This window comes from Lampetra fluviatilis, chromosome 25 (genome assembly GCF_964198595.1).
Source record: "Lampetra fluviatilis chromosome 25, kcLamFluv1.1, whole genome shotgun sequence".
Taxonomy (NCBI): Eukaryota; Metazoa; Chordata; class Hyperoartia; order Petromyzontiformes; family Petromyzontidae; genus Lampetra; species Lampetra fluviatilis.
Genome location: NC_136299.1, coordinates 7140344 through 7156123, shown reverse-complemented (window position 1 = coordinate 7156123; position 15780 = coordinate 7140344). Strand labels below are relative to the sequence as shown.

The 15780-nt window shown below is 53.9% G+C and overlaps 1 protein-coding gene across 5 annotated transcripts in view; it reads right to left on the bottom strand.

Annotated features, from left to right (window-relative positions):
* Positions 1–4173: 4173 nt before the first annotated feature.
* Positions 4174–15780, bottom strand: part of ACTN2 (actinin alpha 2) — a 48565-nt gene continuing 36958 nt past the window's right edge. For 3 of the 5 annotated variants that reach the window (XM_078868132.1, XM_078868130.1, XM_078868133.1), the window contains 11 exons: positions 15323–15470; positions 14624–14774; positions 14097–14205; positions 13353–13493; positions 12533–12715; positions 11649–11783; positions 11167–11346; positions 9814–9960; positions 8302–8367; positions 7465–7623; positions 4174–6594 (listed from right to left, as the gene is read on the bottom strand). In XM_078868132.1, coding sequence (XP_078724258.1) covers positions 6436–6594; positions 7465–7623; positions 8302–8367; positions 9814–9960; positions 11167–11346; positions 11649–11783; positions 12533–12715; positions 13353–13493; positions 14097–14205; positions 14624–14774; positions 15323–15470 — 1578 coding nt within the window. In that variant the 3' untranslated portion in view covers positions 4174–6435. Of the gene's footprint in view, positions 6595–7464; positions 7624–8301; positions 8368–8736; positions 8818–9813; positions 9961–11166; positions 11347–11648; positions 11784–12532; positions 12716–13352; positions 13494–14096; positions 14206–14623; positions 14775–15322; positions 15471–15780 lie in introns of all 5 variants that reach the window. The other 2 variants (XM_078868134.1, XM_078868135.1) reach the window with 1 other exon arrangement.

The window sequence follows — 15780 nt, the reverse complement described above, 5'->3', positions numbered from 1 at the left end:
AAAGGGGCCGTCCATAAATGACGTCACGCGATTTTGGAGGATTTTTGACTCCCCCCCCCCTTCGTCACACGGCGTCACAAAAAGTCAGACCCCCCCTCAAATATGACGTCACAAAGCTATGCCCCCCACCCCAAACCATATTTCCATTTTGAAAATAAAACATGCTTCAAATCACTTTAAACTATTGTCATTGTAGTGCGTATTTAATGTGGCGCTGCACTCTGATGTTGTAGAAGAAACATTTATGAAAAAGTATATTTAATCAAGTAGAACGTGTCGTCTATATTTATTTAAAGTTGCGCATTTTGATGTGACGTCACATTTCTCAAACTCCCCCCCCCCCCCTCGTCACACATCGTCACAAATGTCTGACCCCCCCCTAGGTGCGTGACGTCATTTATGGACGGCCCAAAAGTGCATCTAGCCTGGCACGAGCGTTGTGATTGATGATCCGACACTCACTAATCACTCCACTTACCAGCGATCCGTCATCTCCTTATCGCTCTTATATCGCTACTACTACCATGGTCACTCTTCCCCTGAACTCCAATCGGTGATTCCTTTTCATCCGTGTTGAGGGCCCGGTCTTACAGAGACACCCACTCATCCGCACCCTTCACCCTCCACACTGCAGGTTATACTGACGCCATCTAACCCCAAAACCTTTATCATGAATAATATCGGTCGCGAAAGCCTGCGTGTTAAACTGAATAGGTGTGTGTGTGTGTGGTTACGCTCAGAGTAGGGGGTACAGCTGGTGCGTCTAGCGGTCATCTCAGTCATCCAACCCATGACACCTGGGTGCCAACCAGTGGCGGCTCCTGCAAAATCTCTCAGGGGGGGGCAAATGTCTGGATGATTTATAAGGATAAGGTCCACCCATGCAAAGGATAAATTAACAGCTTAAGCATGTAAAGGCAAATTCACTTCTTTAATATTAATGAAAAATAAAGTGACTTTTACAATACATCTTGTTTGTTTCTATACTCACTATTAATACAATCCACTCAAGTTTCTTTTATTAAAGATTCCACTAGGTGGCGACAAATAATATTGTTGGATGCAACGTGCTTGCGTATGATGACGTAAGCACGTTAGTGCGAGCCCTCCCGGAAGCCATAGAGAATGCATTGCAGCGCCCCCGTTCGAAAAAAACATCTTTGAATGTAAGTCTATGGGACCACTCTGGGCGATTCTCAGCCGGAGTGAAATCGCCCAAAAAGAGGCGGTACTCCACAGAACGGGACATGACGCTGATTGGACTATATCCAGAGGCACAGTGACGGCTAGCGTGACTCTGTGGTCGAATGACATTGGTGGTGCGTCGCCCAATCGCCTTAATGAAGAAACCGCCCCTGGTGCCAACCCATGGCACCTGCTGGGTCTGTCCCGTGACCCTCCTGCCAGCGAGTCTTCGACACTTCACGTGGCCTCAAAGTGCACTTGGCCTGGCACAGGCGCTGTGGTGATGTCACCGTCACTTGGTGGCGAATGGCGTGGTATTGATGGTATTGGCTGTGTGGGCAATGATCGTGTGTGTGGATACTGAGAGTGGGGGGGAGCGGTGGTGTAGCGGTCAGCGTGCTGCGCTACGAACCCGGCACGACCCAAGTTCGATTCCCGCTCACGGCCACCAACACCGGTGACGATTAACTGAACCGGTCCTGGGCCTCCCCGAGGTCGACTCAGCCTCAAATGAGTACCCTGTGCGGTGTGTAAACATCGCTATTGGGGAGACAAAGGCGGCCGGGCGTGGTGTTACCCACTCACATCGTGTGCCGGTTCCGGCCTTCCTATGTGCCAATTGCTAACAGCACTTGCCCCCTACAATATGTCAAGGCTATACGGGGAGAACTTTGTATGTAATACTACTGTGCATAATACTGTAATAAATATACGTGCATATATATTGCGCACATAACGTAATGAAACCAAAAGTCTCGTAGCGCAATTTACTTTAGCCTAGGGCAGGGGTCGGCAACCAAAATAACAAGAAGAGCCATTTCTTTCCAATTCGGTACAAAATTCAGAATTTCAAGAGCCGCAATGCATCTATGTACATACGTACATATCGTCAAGAAGCAGCCCGTAAAGAGCCGCATGCGGCTCCGGAGCCGTAGGTTGCCGACCCCTGGCCTAGGGGGACCCCCCCCCCCTAATGGCAGCTTATCCCTCTCCCTGTGCTGTTACAAGGCGACGCAACACAGACCTCCAGTGAGCATTGGGGTGTTAGCCTGCCAGCAGGGGGCAGTGATTACTCAGTGTTATCAGAATTCAACATGAGTGTATGAGGGGGGGTGGGGTACTCTATTACCCCAAGTGTAAGACGGAGCGGTGGCGCAATGGTTAGCAGCGCACTGCACTCCGAACACCGGCCGCCCGAGTTCCATTCCCGCTCACGACCAAATAACCCTGGCTAATAATTCAACCGGTCCTGGGCGTCTTCTCGGTCGACTCAAGGTTAAATTTCGATTTAAAGCTTTCGTGACTGCAGGGATTCATCTTCTTGGTTCTTTCGGTAAAGTCACGTAGAAGGGAAGTAATAAAATAATAAAAATAAAACTTCATAAAATAATTCTCACGACGTTTCGGCCACGAACACCACCACGCTTGGAGCGTATATTTGGTGTGTATTTCATTCAGACGCTGTCTCCCCGACAGACCTGGTCTTCACCTGAGGACGGCTGCTTGCGTTGTGGCCGAAACGTCGTGAGAATTATTTAATTATGTTTTATTTTTATTATTGTATTACTTCCCTTCTACGTGACTTTACCGAAAGAACCAAGAAGATGACTCAAGGTTACATGAGTACCTGGTGCGGTGTGTAAACGTCAACACTGGGGAAGACAAAGGCGGTTCGGCGCCACCCATCCCCCCTCGTGTGCTATGCCGGCTTTCATGGGTGCTCGCTAACAGCACTTACCCCAACAGTCTGTTGTAAAAGACGCTGAATGTGGTATGATGTATTTATGTTGAACGTCTTTCACACCGTATGTAGCCAACCGTGCTAATCGGAGGTGCGTGGGAAGAACAACCAAACTAAACATGAAAATACATTCCAAACGAGTAGGAGTACATCTGTTTGAAAATGTGTGCATGTGTGCATGTGTGCATGTGTGCATGTGTGCATGTGTGAATGCGCGCAAAATGTACGTGTTCAATCGTGTCCGTTTCAATAAATGACGAAAGTCGCACCTTACACTTTTTGACACAAACTTTTAAACGGGACTGTCTTTATTGTCACGAGATGCAGCAACAAAAAAACACAGTTTGAAAGTCCAAGTCCATAACTGTGTGCGATTCGTGTTCAGACGTGTCTCCATCATCAGCATGGACACACGTGTAGTGTTCGATTATCAAAGTAAAGCCACAGTATCGGTTCGGCTAAAAAGGTGCCGGGTCACTCCCGAAAGTAGCTGTCATCGAGTATCAGCTATAGCCCACCGCACAGCCAAACACATACCCACGTGTGTGTGTCTGTCTGTGTGTCAATGTAACATGAAGCTATAACCACAAATACGCTTCATCTCAATCCACTCCCAACGCTCAACTCTCTTCGAATCGGAATCTACACCGCACGCATTAAAGGCATCGTCGGTCCTAATAAGGCACTGGGAGCTCACAAAAATACACAGGGTGATCCATTTATAATGCCCCCCCCACCTCTCCCTCTATTTCCTTCTCAACAGCTGACTGAATATCGTGAAAACGATTACTCACGTCTCAGACGAGGGTGTTAAAACATAACACGTCTATTGAGATTGCTGGGAAGACATGCAGTGGCTTTGTCGATTTATGAATTGTAATTTTCACTTAATTTTCTCCCTATTAAATCAGTGGGGGTGTCTATCATTGGGTCACGCAGGGATCTTCCAAGTGCCCTTGAACTGGCTTTGGAATCCCAGCGCCTTACTCGTGGGGCCTCCGCCTTTTAGTTTTGTGTGCGGCGCACAATTCGATTTCTGTCTTCCATTCCAGCCCCCTTCTCCGCTTAACGTTCATGAACGGCGTCACCGCTTCGCTCCCGATGCGAGTATCGTGGATACAATTCACGTTCCGCCCATCAGCTCATTCCTCTCTACCAGTCATTTTCTTTTTATCAACTCAATCCATTCGCTTTCTCTGACCGCCTGACCTCTCTCTCTCAATAAAATAAACCTTGACACACCCACGGTAGGTTGAACCGTTTATTAAAATATATCGGCACCCGTTTGCTGCTGTGCAGGGGTTATTGCATTCGTCAAGAAGAAGATAAGGTTAAAGGTTAAAAGATAAAATAGAGGCACGTGTTTCTGTAACAGACCAAGTCAAGACATCAAAAAACATTGCGTTCAGCTTCTCATTTGCCGACTTAAATTTAAGGTAGCTTCAGTTCATTATTGCTTAATTAATTAAAACTTCCCCTGATAATTGCAGCTTTTGCTCTGACCCAGACCTAGGTTTAACATGGGGCAGCACTAAGTTTCCCCGGCCTTCTCCAGGTGGTGGCCATTATGAGCCCAGGGTCCCAGACGGAGTGCCGAGTCAGGGCTGAGGGGCCCCCCACAGGTCCCGCACGAGGGGTTCGAAAGGTGGACCGGGGGTGGTGGTCGGGAGCTCAGGGAGTGAAGGGATAATGGGAGGGAACCCCGAAAGAGGACCCTGGCTCAGATGGACTCTAGCCTTCATTCGAGCCACGGGAGACAGTGCTGTCTGTTATGCATGTCCATAATTAGACACAATACTAATTACCATGTCTAATTATCCAAGCCGGATGTGCACTTGAGTTTAATTCATTAAACCCACAGCAGACAGCACTGTGGCCCCGCTGGGGTGCGCGCAGTCATGGCGGCGGTGATGGTGACAGTGCCGGTGATGATGGTGGTAGTAGTAGCGATGGTGCTGGTGATGATGATGATAGACGGGATGGCTTCCCAAGGCCCTCACCTGCGCCCCTCTCCTCCAGGTCCTTGATCGTGCCCAATCGTAATGTCAAGTCTGACGCGCATCAGACGCGTCGGATGATTTGGTAAAACGCAAACACGGCCCGTGGGCATGGCGAGGGCAAGCGAACTTCAGAACATCCCGTTTCACCTACTCCAGCTCGCAGCGCGTGAGCGACGGACATTTCGGCTGGCGCCCTTTTGAGGACTGCGGTTAAATATGGGTACTCTACATGTCCTACCAGGAAGCTAACTCCTCTGCCCACCCCGGTGACCGCTGATACATCAACGAGGAGTGTTCGGCTCAGCTAAAGAGAAGCCTGCAAACTCTAACCAGGGACGTTAAAGGCTAAAGGTTAAGCGTAAACTCAGAGTTATGTCTCCAGGCTTTCCAGAATTCGGGCCAAACAACAAGAAAAGTTATAATAAAACAATATCGTTTATAATAATCATAATAATCATAAACAAAAGAGGCGCTGTGGCGAAAACAACCGTGCCATGAGAAATAACGCACCCCATGCAGAGTTTACTGAATGGCCATTCAGCCGCTGACAGTCTTTTTACGCTGCACATCCCCTTTGCACTAATCTTCAAGGTTTAGTCCATAAGCAAGGCTTAGCGTTACGTGTCGTCCAATTGTTGGCCAGCTAACCCCACGATTAAACCTCGCCATGGCACAGACGATGGAAGTGGCAACTAGAGCCTGGTGGTCAAGAGGGAAGACCTAAAGCCACGCGGCGGAGGTGGTGGCAGTGGTGGTGGTGATGATGATGACGAGATAGTCCTTAGAGGTAGCGCGGGCGACTGTGCAGCAGCAGCAGCAGCAGTGGAGGATCTAGCGGAGGTGGCGGAAGCGATGGCGAGGTTGCGGTGGCATACACGGTGTATCATCCGCGATGACCTCTGAACCTTTACAATCCCTCCAGCCTTCCGCTTGCCTCTACCACCGATCCCAGCCCCGTCCGGCGCCACGTCTAGCCCTCGACTCCGCCGCTCTGCCGAAGTCTACACCGGGCACCGTTATTGTCACGGTGAGCGGTTTCGTTTTCGCCGCGGCGCCACCGAGACCCTAGCCACCCCGACCACGGATGCCCACCGCCGCCATTCCCGCCGCGAACCACCAACCCCGGCTGTGACGGTCAGGGAGATTGTCACGGCCGGTGTCCTCCCGTACGGCGAGAATGTGCGGGGCAGCTGGGGTCGCGATTGCATGAAGAGGGAGGATCGGGGACAGGGAGGGGGGGGGGACGGTGGGTAGGCCATGCTGAATATATGTTTTGAGAGGGGGGGAGGGAGAGGGTGGTGGAATTGTCGTTTCTTGGCGGGGAGGTGGCAATTATTTTTGGGTACGGAGGGACGGAAGGAGGGATTGGCACAGGTGAATCCCCGCGATGGGAGGGAGGGGAGGGCAAGCATTTCTTCGGGATCTGCATTTTTTATTTGGGACGGGTGGTTACTCCGCGGGGTGGGGTGGGGGTTCGGGGGCGTGCGTCGTTGGGGTCGGTGCCGCGAGTTACAGGTCGCTCTCGCCGTAGAGGGCCATGGAGAAGGACATGTAGTCCAGGCAGCCGGGGGTGCCCTCGGAGCCCGAGTAGTGGGCCATGCGCGAGATGCAGTACTCGGCCTGCTCCGGGGGAAGCTCCCGGCGCAGCTCCTCGGCCGTGATGAAGTTCTGTGTGACGCGCGGGATGGGGGCAGACGGGGCGGCGAGAAACCCACAGAGTCACTCTCCTACCCCTCGTCTCACTCTACTACCCCTCTCCACGCACTCTCCTACCTCTCCCCTCTCGTTTCACTCCACTACCCCTCTCCACGCACTCTCCTACCTCTCCCCTCTCATCTCACTCCACTACCCCCTCCACGCACTCTCCTATCTCTCCCCTCTCGTCTCACTCCACTACCCCCTCCACGCACTCTCCTACCTCTCCCCTCTCATCTCACTCCACTACCCCCTCCACGCACTCTCCTACCTCTCCCCTCTCGTTTCACTCCACTACCCCCCTCCACGTACTCTCCTACCTCTCCCCTCTCGTTTCACTCTACTACCCCCTCCACGCGCTTGTCTATCTCTCCCCTCTCAGACAAATTAAACCTTTCCTAAATGTTAAAGGATACATTTCCCGATTTGGCCCCATATTTTTGATGGAGGGCTCTTGGCATAAACGAGTGGTAATCTGGCCGCGTTTGTCGAACCTTCCTGACTGTTGATGAGGCCCAGAAAGTCAAAACCAGTCAAAATTGTGCTTGCTTAAATAAACAATATTAATAATAATGTTGTTCTAGAAGCACAACACATGCTCGCTCTTGAAGAGAGAGAGTTACTCAGATGGGCGAGGAGGAACCACAGATGGTGGGTGTTGTTGGTGGGTGTTGTTGGTGGGTGTTGTTGCCAGGTGTTGGTCGTTGTTGTTGGTGGGTGTTGTTGGCCGGGTGTTGTTGGCCGGGTGTTGTTGCCGAATGTTGTTGGCAGGTGTTGCTGCTGGGTGTTGTTGTTGCCGGGTGTTGTTGTTGTTGGCGGCGGGTCCCGGCACGTGGCCCTCACCTTGTCTGCGGCGAGGATCTTGAAGGAGGCGATGACCTGCTCGGCTGTGTCGGTGTCGGCCGTCTCCCGCGTCATGAAGTCGATGAACGACTGGAAGGTGACCGAGCCGGTGTTGGTGGCGTCCACCAGGGTCATGATGCGCGCAAACTCCGCCTCGCCCTGGTACCACAGCGACATCGTCCGCGACATCAACGTCCACATCATCATCATCATCATCCCCGACAGCGTCCGCATTCAGTGGGCGATGTCGTGACCGCTAAAGCCATCGTCATCATCACATACATCGACCCCCATCGTTGTTAACATCGCCATCATCACCGGCATAGTCCACATTGGTGTCAGCGGCGCTGTGATGTCAAATTTATCGACATCATTCACATCATCCCCATTGGCAACAACATCGAGATCATCCTTGACATCAACATCATCCACATGATCGTTAGCCTCAGAACCATCCACACGCTCGGCATACACATCGACATGCCCAACGACATCATCATGCACTTTGAACATCATCAACTGGTGCATAGACGTCACCGACATTATCCAACGTCAATTTATATAAATATTTTCGTTAAAGAGTCCCCCCCCCTCCCCCAACCCACTTCCACAGAGATCCGGAAGTCAAAGCGACTTCCATTCACTCTCGTAGAGATGTACCGGCTACATTCCACCCCACCCCCCCCCCATTCAACCCCACGCAACCGCAGGTGCCCACATTGGCGGCGGGGGGTGACGCCAAGGGATCAACGGAACGGAGGAAACACCCCCTGGGGTGGGGGCGAGCAAAGGGCATTCGGGCTAGAGGGTGGGTTAGGGTGATCGACGCACGCCTACCAGATCGTAGCCCATGGAGATAAGGCACGCCCTGAAATCATCTGGCTCCATCATCCCGTTCTTCTTCTACTCGGCGGTCGGGAAGAGCAGGAGGAGGTGAAGCAGGAGGAGCAGGAGGAGCCGCAGGAGGAGGAGCAGGAGAAGCAGGAGGTGGCGACAGGAGCAGAGGATAGGATCGCGAAGGACCCCCGCCACGTAGTAAGTGGGACGATGGACAGAGCGACGCCATGTCCACGTGAGTGTGCGAATGATGTGTGGACACGGGCATAGTTGCGGCGCAGGGAGAGACGCACAGCCAGGTGCACAGAGACAGACACGCAGAGACACACAGAGGGAGAGACGAGCACAGGGCAAAGAGAGAGTCAGTGCGGGTAGTTGGACGATGCCACGCGGGCGGGAACGGGGCGCCAGGCGGCGCACGCCTGGCGATCGTACCTGCTCGTCCTCCACCAGGTCGTAGCCCAGGCTGATGAGGCAGGCCTTAAAATCCTCGAAGCCCAGCGCGCCCTCCTGACACTGCGAGCGCCGCGTGCGTGCGTGGGTGCGTGCGTGGGTGCGTGCGTGGGTGCGTGCGTGGCATTGGGTGCGGGTGGCAAGCCGAGGCGGGCGAGCGTTGTGGCGCGTGGTCAGCAACACGCGTTACAGGGCAGAGCACACGGACAGCATGCGCGCACACGCGCGCGCAAGGGGAGCGTTAGTGCCGGGTTAGTGCCACGTATCATACACTGCAGACGGTGGCGTGAGCATCGCGTTCGATCTGGCGCTACGCTGCAAGCCGGTGGTCCAGCCACGCACGCATGCAGGGCAGCCCGCGTGTCGATCCGCTGCTGGATGAGTGTTGCGTTAGTGCCCGCGTCACGCTGTGGATGTTAGTATGAGGATGACGCCAGTGTTTGTGTCACACTGTGGATGTTAGTGTTAGCGTGACGGCAGTGTTTGTGTTAGTGCTAGCGTGACGGCAGTGTTTGTGTCACGATAAAGTGTCACAGTGGTCGGTGTTAGTGTTTGGATCATGGCATGGGGTCGTGTCGGTCGTGTGAAGTTATACCAACCGACTGACTCACTTTATTTGGCCAATGCGTGCAGCCAATATAGATTATTTAATTTGTGTTTAGTGGCAAGTGCCTCGTTGAGAATCGTCAACTCTTTACGCTTCGCATGACTACATTTTTTAGTCGTCTCTTTAAACAAAACAGACTTTAGGCAGAGGCTGCACTTTTACCTCCGGTAACACTCGAGGCCTCCCAGAGATTGTCCTGGAGGCCCGTGTCTGAATGCCACGTGGGCCCCTCATTAATCATTAGTGACAGAAAAACAACACACACACACACGGGCCCGCTCTGGGGGGCCCACTTTCGTCAGTATGTTGAACTTCTTTTACACCCCCCCCCCCCCGTAGCCAACCGTGCTAATCGAAGGTGGCCCTGTCGACTGTAACGGCACGGCACGTGCGGTGATGGCGTGGGGGCTGGGTGAAGGGGGTGGGTGGGTGTCGGGGCACGGTGGCCTCACCCGGTCGAAGTGGGTGAAGGAGGCGCGGAACTCGTTGAGCTGCTCCTGGCTGATGCCCTTGGCGTCTCGCGTCAGGATCTGGTTCTCCACCTCGTTGATCGTCCGCGCGATCGTCGTCAGCAGCTGCTCCCAGCCCACGCGGATGTGCTGCACGAAGGGGGTCACGCATCGAGGGTCACGGGCTCGGCGAACGATGATTAGGGATCGGGGGGGATTCGGGATCGGAGATCACGAACGTTGTGCCAGGATTAATGGATCATGGAACAGAGATCATGGACAATGGTACCAGGGTTTGTAAATCAAGATTATGGTACCGGGAACCAGGAACTAGGGATCTCATGTTAGGGACCACATACCAGGGATCAGGGTTTACAGATCACAGATCAGTGCCCACCATTGACCAGATTCGCGGACCAGGGTGGAGGAGAGAGGGAGAGATGTACTATCTGCGCCCCCAGTGTCTGGATGGCGTGGACATCTGGGTTGATGTGCGGCGTGTGTGGTGTTGTCACATCCATGGTGTAGTATGGTGGGGTGTATGGTGGTGTGGTGTATGGTGTATGGTGGTGTGTATGGGGCACGGTGGCGTGTATGGGGTATGGTGGTGTGTATGGGGCACGGTGGCGTGTATGGGGTATGGTGGTGTGTATGGGGCACGGTGGCGTGTATGGGGTATGGTGGTGTGTATGGGGCACGGTGGCGTGTATGGGGTATGGTGGTGTGTATGGGGCACGGTGGCGTGTATGGGGTATGGTGGTGTGTATGGGGCACGGTGGCGTGTATGGGGTATGGTGGTGTGTATGGGGCACGGTGGCGTGTATGGGGTATGGTGGTGTGTATGGGGCACGGTGGCGTGTATGGGGTATGGTGGTGTGTATGGGGCACGGTGGCGTGTATGGGGTATGGTGGTGTGTATGGGGCACGGTGGCGTGTATGGGGTATGGTGGTGTGTATGGGGCACGGTGGCGTGTATGGGGTATGGTGGTGTGTATGGGGCACGGTGGCGTGTATGGTGTATGGTGGTGTGTATGGGGCACGGTGGCGTGTATGGGGTATGGTGGTGTGTATGGGGCACGGTGGCGTGTATGGGGTATGGTGGTGTGTATGGGGCACGGTGGCGTGTATGGGGTATGGTGGTGTGTATGGGGCACGGTGGCGTGTATGGGGTATGGTGGTGTGTATGGGGCACGGTGGTGTGTATGGTGTATGGTGGTGTGTATGGGGCACGGTGGCGTGTATGGGGTATGGTGGTATGTATGGTAGTGTGCGTGGAGTATGGCGGTGCGTGCATTCTACGGGTTGTGTGCATAGTGCACGGGAGTGTGTATGGTGAGCGTGGTGAGCCGTGCTCACCTCCATGGTGTAGTTGGTGTGCTTGTTGTCAAAGACGAGGGCCTCCTGGATGAGCTGGTGGTCGCCCTCCAGCTTGTCGATGTTGGGTTTGTAGTTGATGATGTTCTGCTCGTAGGACTTGAGCTGGTTCATCTGGTCCTCCAGGGTGCCCTGCATCTGCACTGAGATGCGCCCGATCTCCTGCAAGGACACGGAGGCGTGGAGATCAAGGCAATGGTGTGGACCATGGCAATGGCGATAATGAAGATGTTGATAATGATGATTTATATATGTATGTTGAACTTCTTCACATAGCCAACCGTGCTAATCGGAGGTGCGGGAATCATGATGAAGACGTCGACTGTGACGAAGATGATGAAGATGACAAAGAGAGTGATGATGATGATGATGATAATAATCATGATGATTATCGGTCCGAGTCTAGTTCCATAAGTGAGGTCGGAGGTGAGAGGTCATGGATGTGGACACGGGTGAGGTCGAACCTCCATCTTGGTCTGGATCCAGGGCCCGATGATGTTGGCCGACGAGGCGAACTGGCGGCGCAGGCGCTCGTTAGAATGCTGGCGCGCGAGCTCCTCCTGCAGGGACTGGTCCCTCTGTGGCACCAGCTGCCTCACCTGCCGCACAGAGACAGGCATACGCATGGCTCACGCATGGCGCATGGGTGGTTCATACATGGCGCATGGGTGGCTCACGCTAGGCAGACGTTCTGCGTATGCACAGCTCACTCGTGGCTTATGCGTGGCCCACGCATGGCTCACGCATGGCTTATGCATGGCACACGCATGGGTCATGCATGGCACACGAGTAGCGTATGCATGGCTCGCACGTGGCTCACGAATGCCGTATGCATGGCCCATGCGTGGCGCACGCATGGCATACGCATCAACTCACTCGTTCACTCACTCAGTCACGCACCTGTATTTCCTGTTCGCTCACACTAACCCGCATATATCCCTTTTCTCATTTACCTGCCCCCTGCACCCACCACTAGGCCAGTTGCCTGGCTGTATGGATGATGGTCTGTCTGTCTGTCCGCTCATCTTTCCATGCATGCATGTCTGTTTGGCTCTCCATATGTCCATCTGTATGTCCAGTGATTCAACTCTCTATCCAAAAGCCCATCCGTCCAATTATACATCCATCAGTCACTCTGTCTTGGTTGTTCGTCAATCTCTCTGTCCAGTACATCCGTTAGTCATTCTGTCCACCCGTCTGTATGTGTGTACATCTGTTTGTCTATCGATATATTCATCGGTCTATCCCTCCATCTATTCAAACATCCATCTGTCTCCATGTCCATCTGTCCGTCCATCTCTCTGTCCACCTGTCCGTCCGTCCGTCCGTCAGGGCAGCAGTGCCTCACCGAGTCCCACTTGGTGGTGATGTCCTGCGGAGTGAGGTTGGAGTAGGGGTTGGGGCCGACCAGCTTGATGTTGTAGGTCTGCGAGATCTTCACCACCTCCGAGTGGATGGCCAAGATTGCCGTCTTCTCCTTGTCCGCCTCGGGGATGGTCGCCTTGAACTGCTCGTGGGCTGTGATGAGAAGCTGGGGGGCCACGTGTCGAGGAGTGGGTTGGGGGAGGGGGTGCACCCGAGAGCCAGGGTTAGAGCCGTGGTCAGAGTCGAGCCGACTCGCACTCACCGGCGAGGCAAAGTACAGTCAAACCACTGCTTCCCCCCATAACCGACGCACGGCGGGGAGGCCCTCATCCAGCAGTGGATTAACAAAGGGCAGTGCGTGCACCCAAAACGCTGCCGCGCAAATCTGCACCCGCTGTGTCCTCGTCTGCTGATGCCGGATCTTCTCGTTTCAGCGCCAATTGCCAAGGCCAAGCTGAGGCCCTTCGCGGAACCCAGCTCAAACGCGGCTGCCGAGAGCACCGGGGGAAGGGAGGCCCGCGGCCGCACGAGGGCTGCCACATTAAACCGGCCCGCAAACGACACCCACCTGTCACTTAATCTTAGTCGCGATGATCGGGTGCTAGAGGGGGGACTGATTTCGAGCTACCAACAACGACGCCGCGTTTATAGTTTTAGCCACACTTCACCACTTCGGTCGCTGCGAGGGTTTCTCTAAAGTCGGTCGGAAATGTGCGGCGCTATTTTCGCGATCTCGTTGGACAACGCTAAGGCGTGCGCGTTCAGTAGTGGTTGCTCGTCGCAATGTCGGGCCGCGTGGGTACCTGTATCTCCTCGATGGTGTGCACGATGAACATGTCCTGCAGGTCCTCCTGGGCGCCTTCCATCCAGTTGTTGAAGGGCGCGGCGCGCTTGGCGAACTCTAGGTACAGCTGGTCGATCGTCTCCAGCAGCTTCTCGGTCCTCTGTGGGGAGCGGCGGCCACACGGCCCGGCTCAGCCCCTTGGGCGATTTGCTCGCTGAATCTTCACTTGCTCGCAAAATTGCCAATTCACTCGCCAAGTGGTTCGCTCAATAGTTCGCTCATTCACTCGCCTTCTCACCCACTTGTTCAGCCACCGAGTCACTCGCTCAGTAACGAATTTACGAAATCAATCACCACCTCAATTAACCAAGCACTTGTTAAGGTATCGCTCAACGGCTAACTCAATCATTAACTTACAAAATCACTCACGAACAAACTCATCAAATAATTCTACCAACTACCCACCCGCTCACCGACTAACTCATGAACTTACTCACTTGCCTACTTAGTCAATAAATAACTCCCTTTTACTCACTCATTCCATCGATAACTCACCGTCTCACCCACTCGCTCGCTAAGGCAATCACTCACCTACTTACACTCACCCACTCGCCTACTCAGCCAATCACTCACTCACCTACTTACACACTCGCTCACCCCACTCACTCATCCACCCACCCACTCGCTCACATCCCACCAAATGTAATAAACAAAAAAAAGCGCAAATAATCGAAAGATCCCCGGTGAGCCGCTCCCTCTTCACCTCCAGTGCCTCCCTCCTCTTCTGTGTGAGGGTGCCCAGGCTGTCCCACTGGTCGCAGATCGCCTGGCAGCGCGCATTCACCGACACCGCGTCATGGTAGTCCAGCTCGCTGTGGATCGGGAAGACGCGGGTCAGCAGACGGGATAGCATTCACAATAGATTGTCCCAACAGTCTGCTGAGGCTATACAGGTGATCTTTGTGTGTTTTGGTGGTGAGATGTTATCTCCCTCGTCTGGTATGCGGGAAGTCATTGGGTTCGATCTTGACCCTGACGCCTGTAATATTTGGAGATTGCATGCTCCTGCCACGTGGATCTTTCTTGGGGTCCTCCGGTACCTCCATCCATATTTAGAATCAACGTGCGTTGAGAGAATTTGGCTGCTACGCATTTCCACACGATAAGCCACTTCGTTTGGTTCTCATTTGTGGTAGCCAGGTCGCTTCTGATAAAGAGCTGCATAGCTCAGTGGGCTCTATCTGGTAAAATAAAATCTACTTAATTTATTCGTTTAAGTTGAGTACATACTTGAGCTCCTGTGCGATGGCGGCAATCTGTTCCACGCGGTCCTGGTGGGCGGCCAAGTCGCTCTCGAAGGCCTCGTGCTTCTTCATCAGCGCCTTGATCTCCATCAGGGAGCACGACTCGTAGTCCTTCTGAGACAGCCACGACTCCTTGCCTGTGCGCCGTGCCGGAGACACCGTAGAGACATGGGATGAGGGGACGCGGGGACAGGTGACATGGCACGGGGGACACGGGAGACATAGCACGGGGGAAACGGGATGGGGGACAAGGCACGGGACATGGGAAACACAGGATGGGGGAACACACGGACAGGTGACATGGCACCGGATACACGGGATAGGGGAAACAGGGGCAAGTGACATGGCATGGGAGACACGGGACATGGGGAGCATGGGATGAGAGGCACGGGATGGGAGATGGAGATGGGGATGGGAGACATGGGGATGATAAACGTGGTACAGGAGGCGTGGCGGACGATAGACACAACGCATGGGATGGAAGGCGTGGGAAGGGAGATGATTGAATGAACAGGACAGGGCAGACAAGACGGCCGCGACAGTCCGAGTGTCACGGCGTGAGACAGGGCAACGGGTCAGGGGGTCATCCTCTCTGCGCGGGGGCGGTGAGGGGTGAGGGACTCTGCTGTACCGGCGCGGAGGGAGGTCTCACCGTGCTTGAGGGGGGCGGGGAGGGGGAGCTCACCGTGGGTCCACGTCTCATGGATCGTCGCCTTCTGGCGGAACTTCTCGGCGAGGTGGTCGAGGCGCTCGAGGCGGCGGATCTCGGTGAGGAGCCACTCCTCGTAGCCCTTCTCCACCTGCTCCAGGCCCTTCCACGCGTTGGCAATGTCCTGAGCACGGCGCGGGGGAGGGGACGCGAGACATCGCTCGATCAATCAATGAACTCAACAGTCTATGGAGCAACCAATCACTTACCCTGTTGATCCACCGGCCTAGCCAACGACCAATGGATACGTTGCCCCATAGCTCGTGAATAAATCAAAGCAACTATTGACCAATCACACAACCTGTGCATCAATGACCAAGTTAGCTCATCAGTGAACTAACTGATCAATACGTTAATCCATGCTTATGATGATGATGCTGAATAAGACAGTGTTAGGAAATGTGATGGTGGATTTGATGATGATTATGATGGAT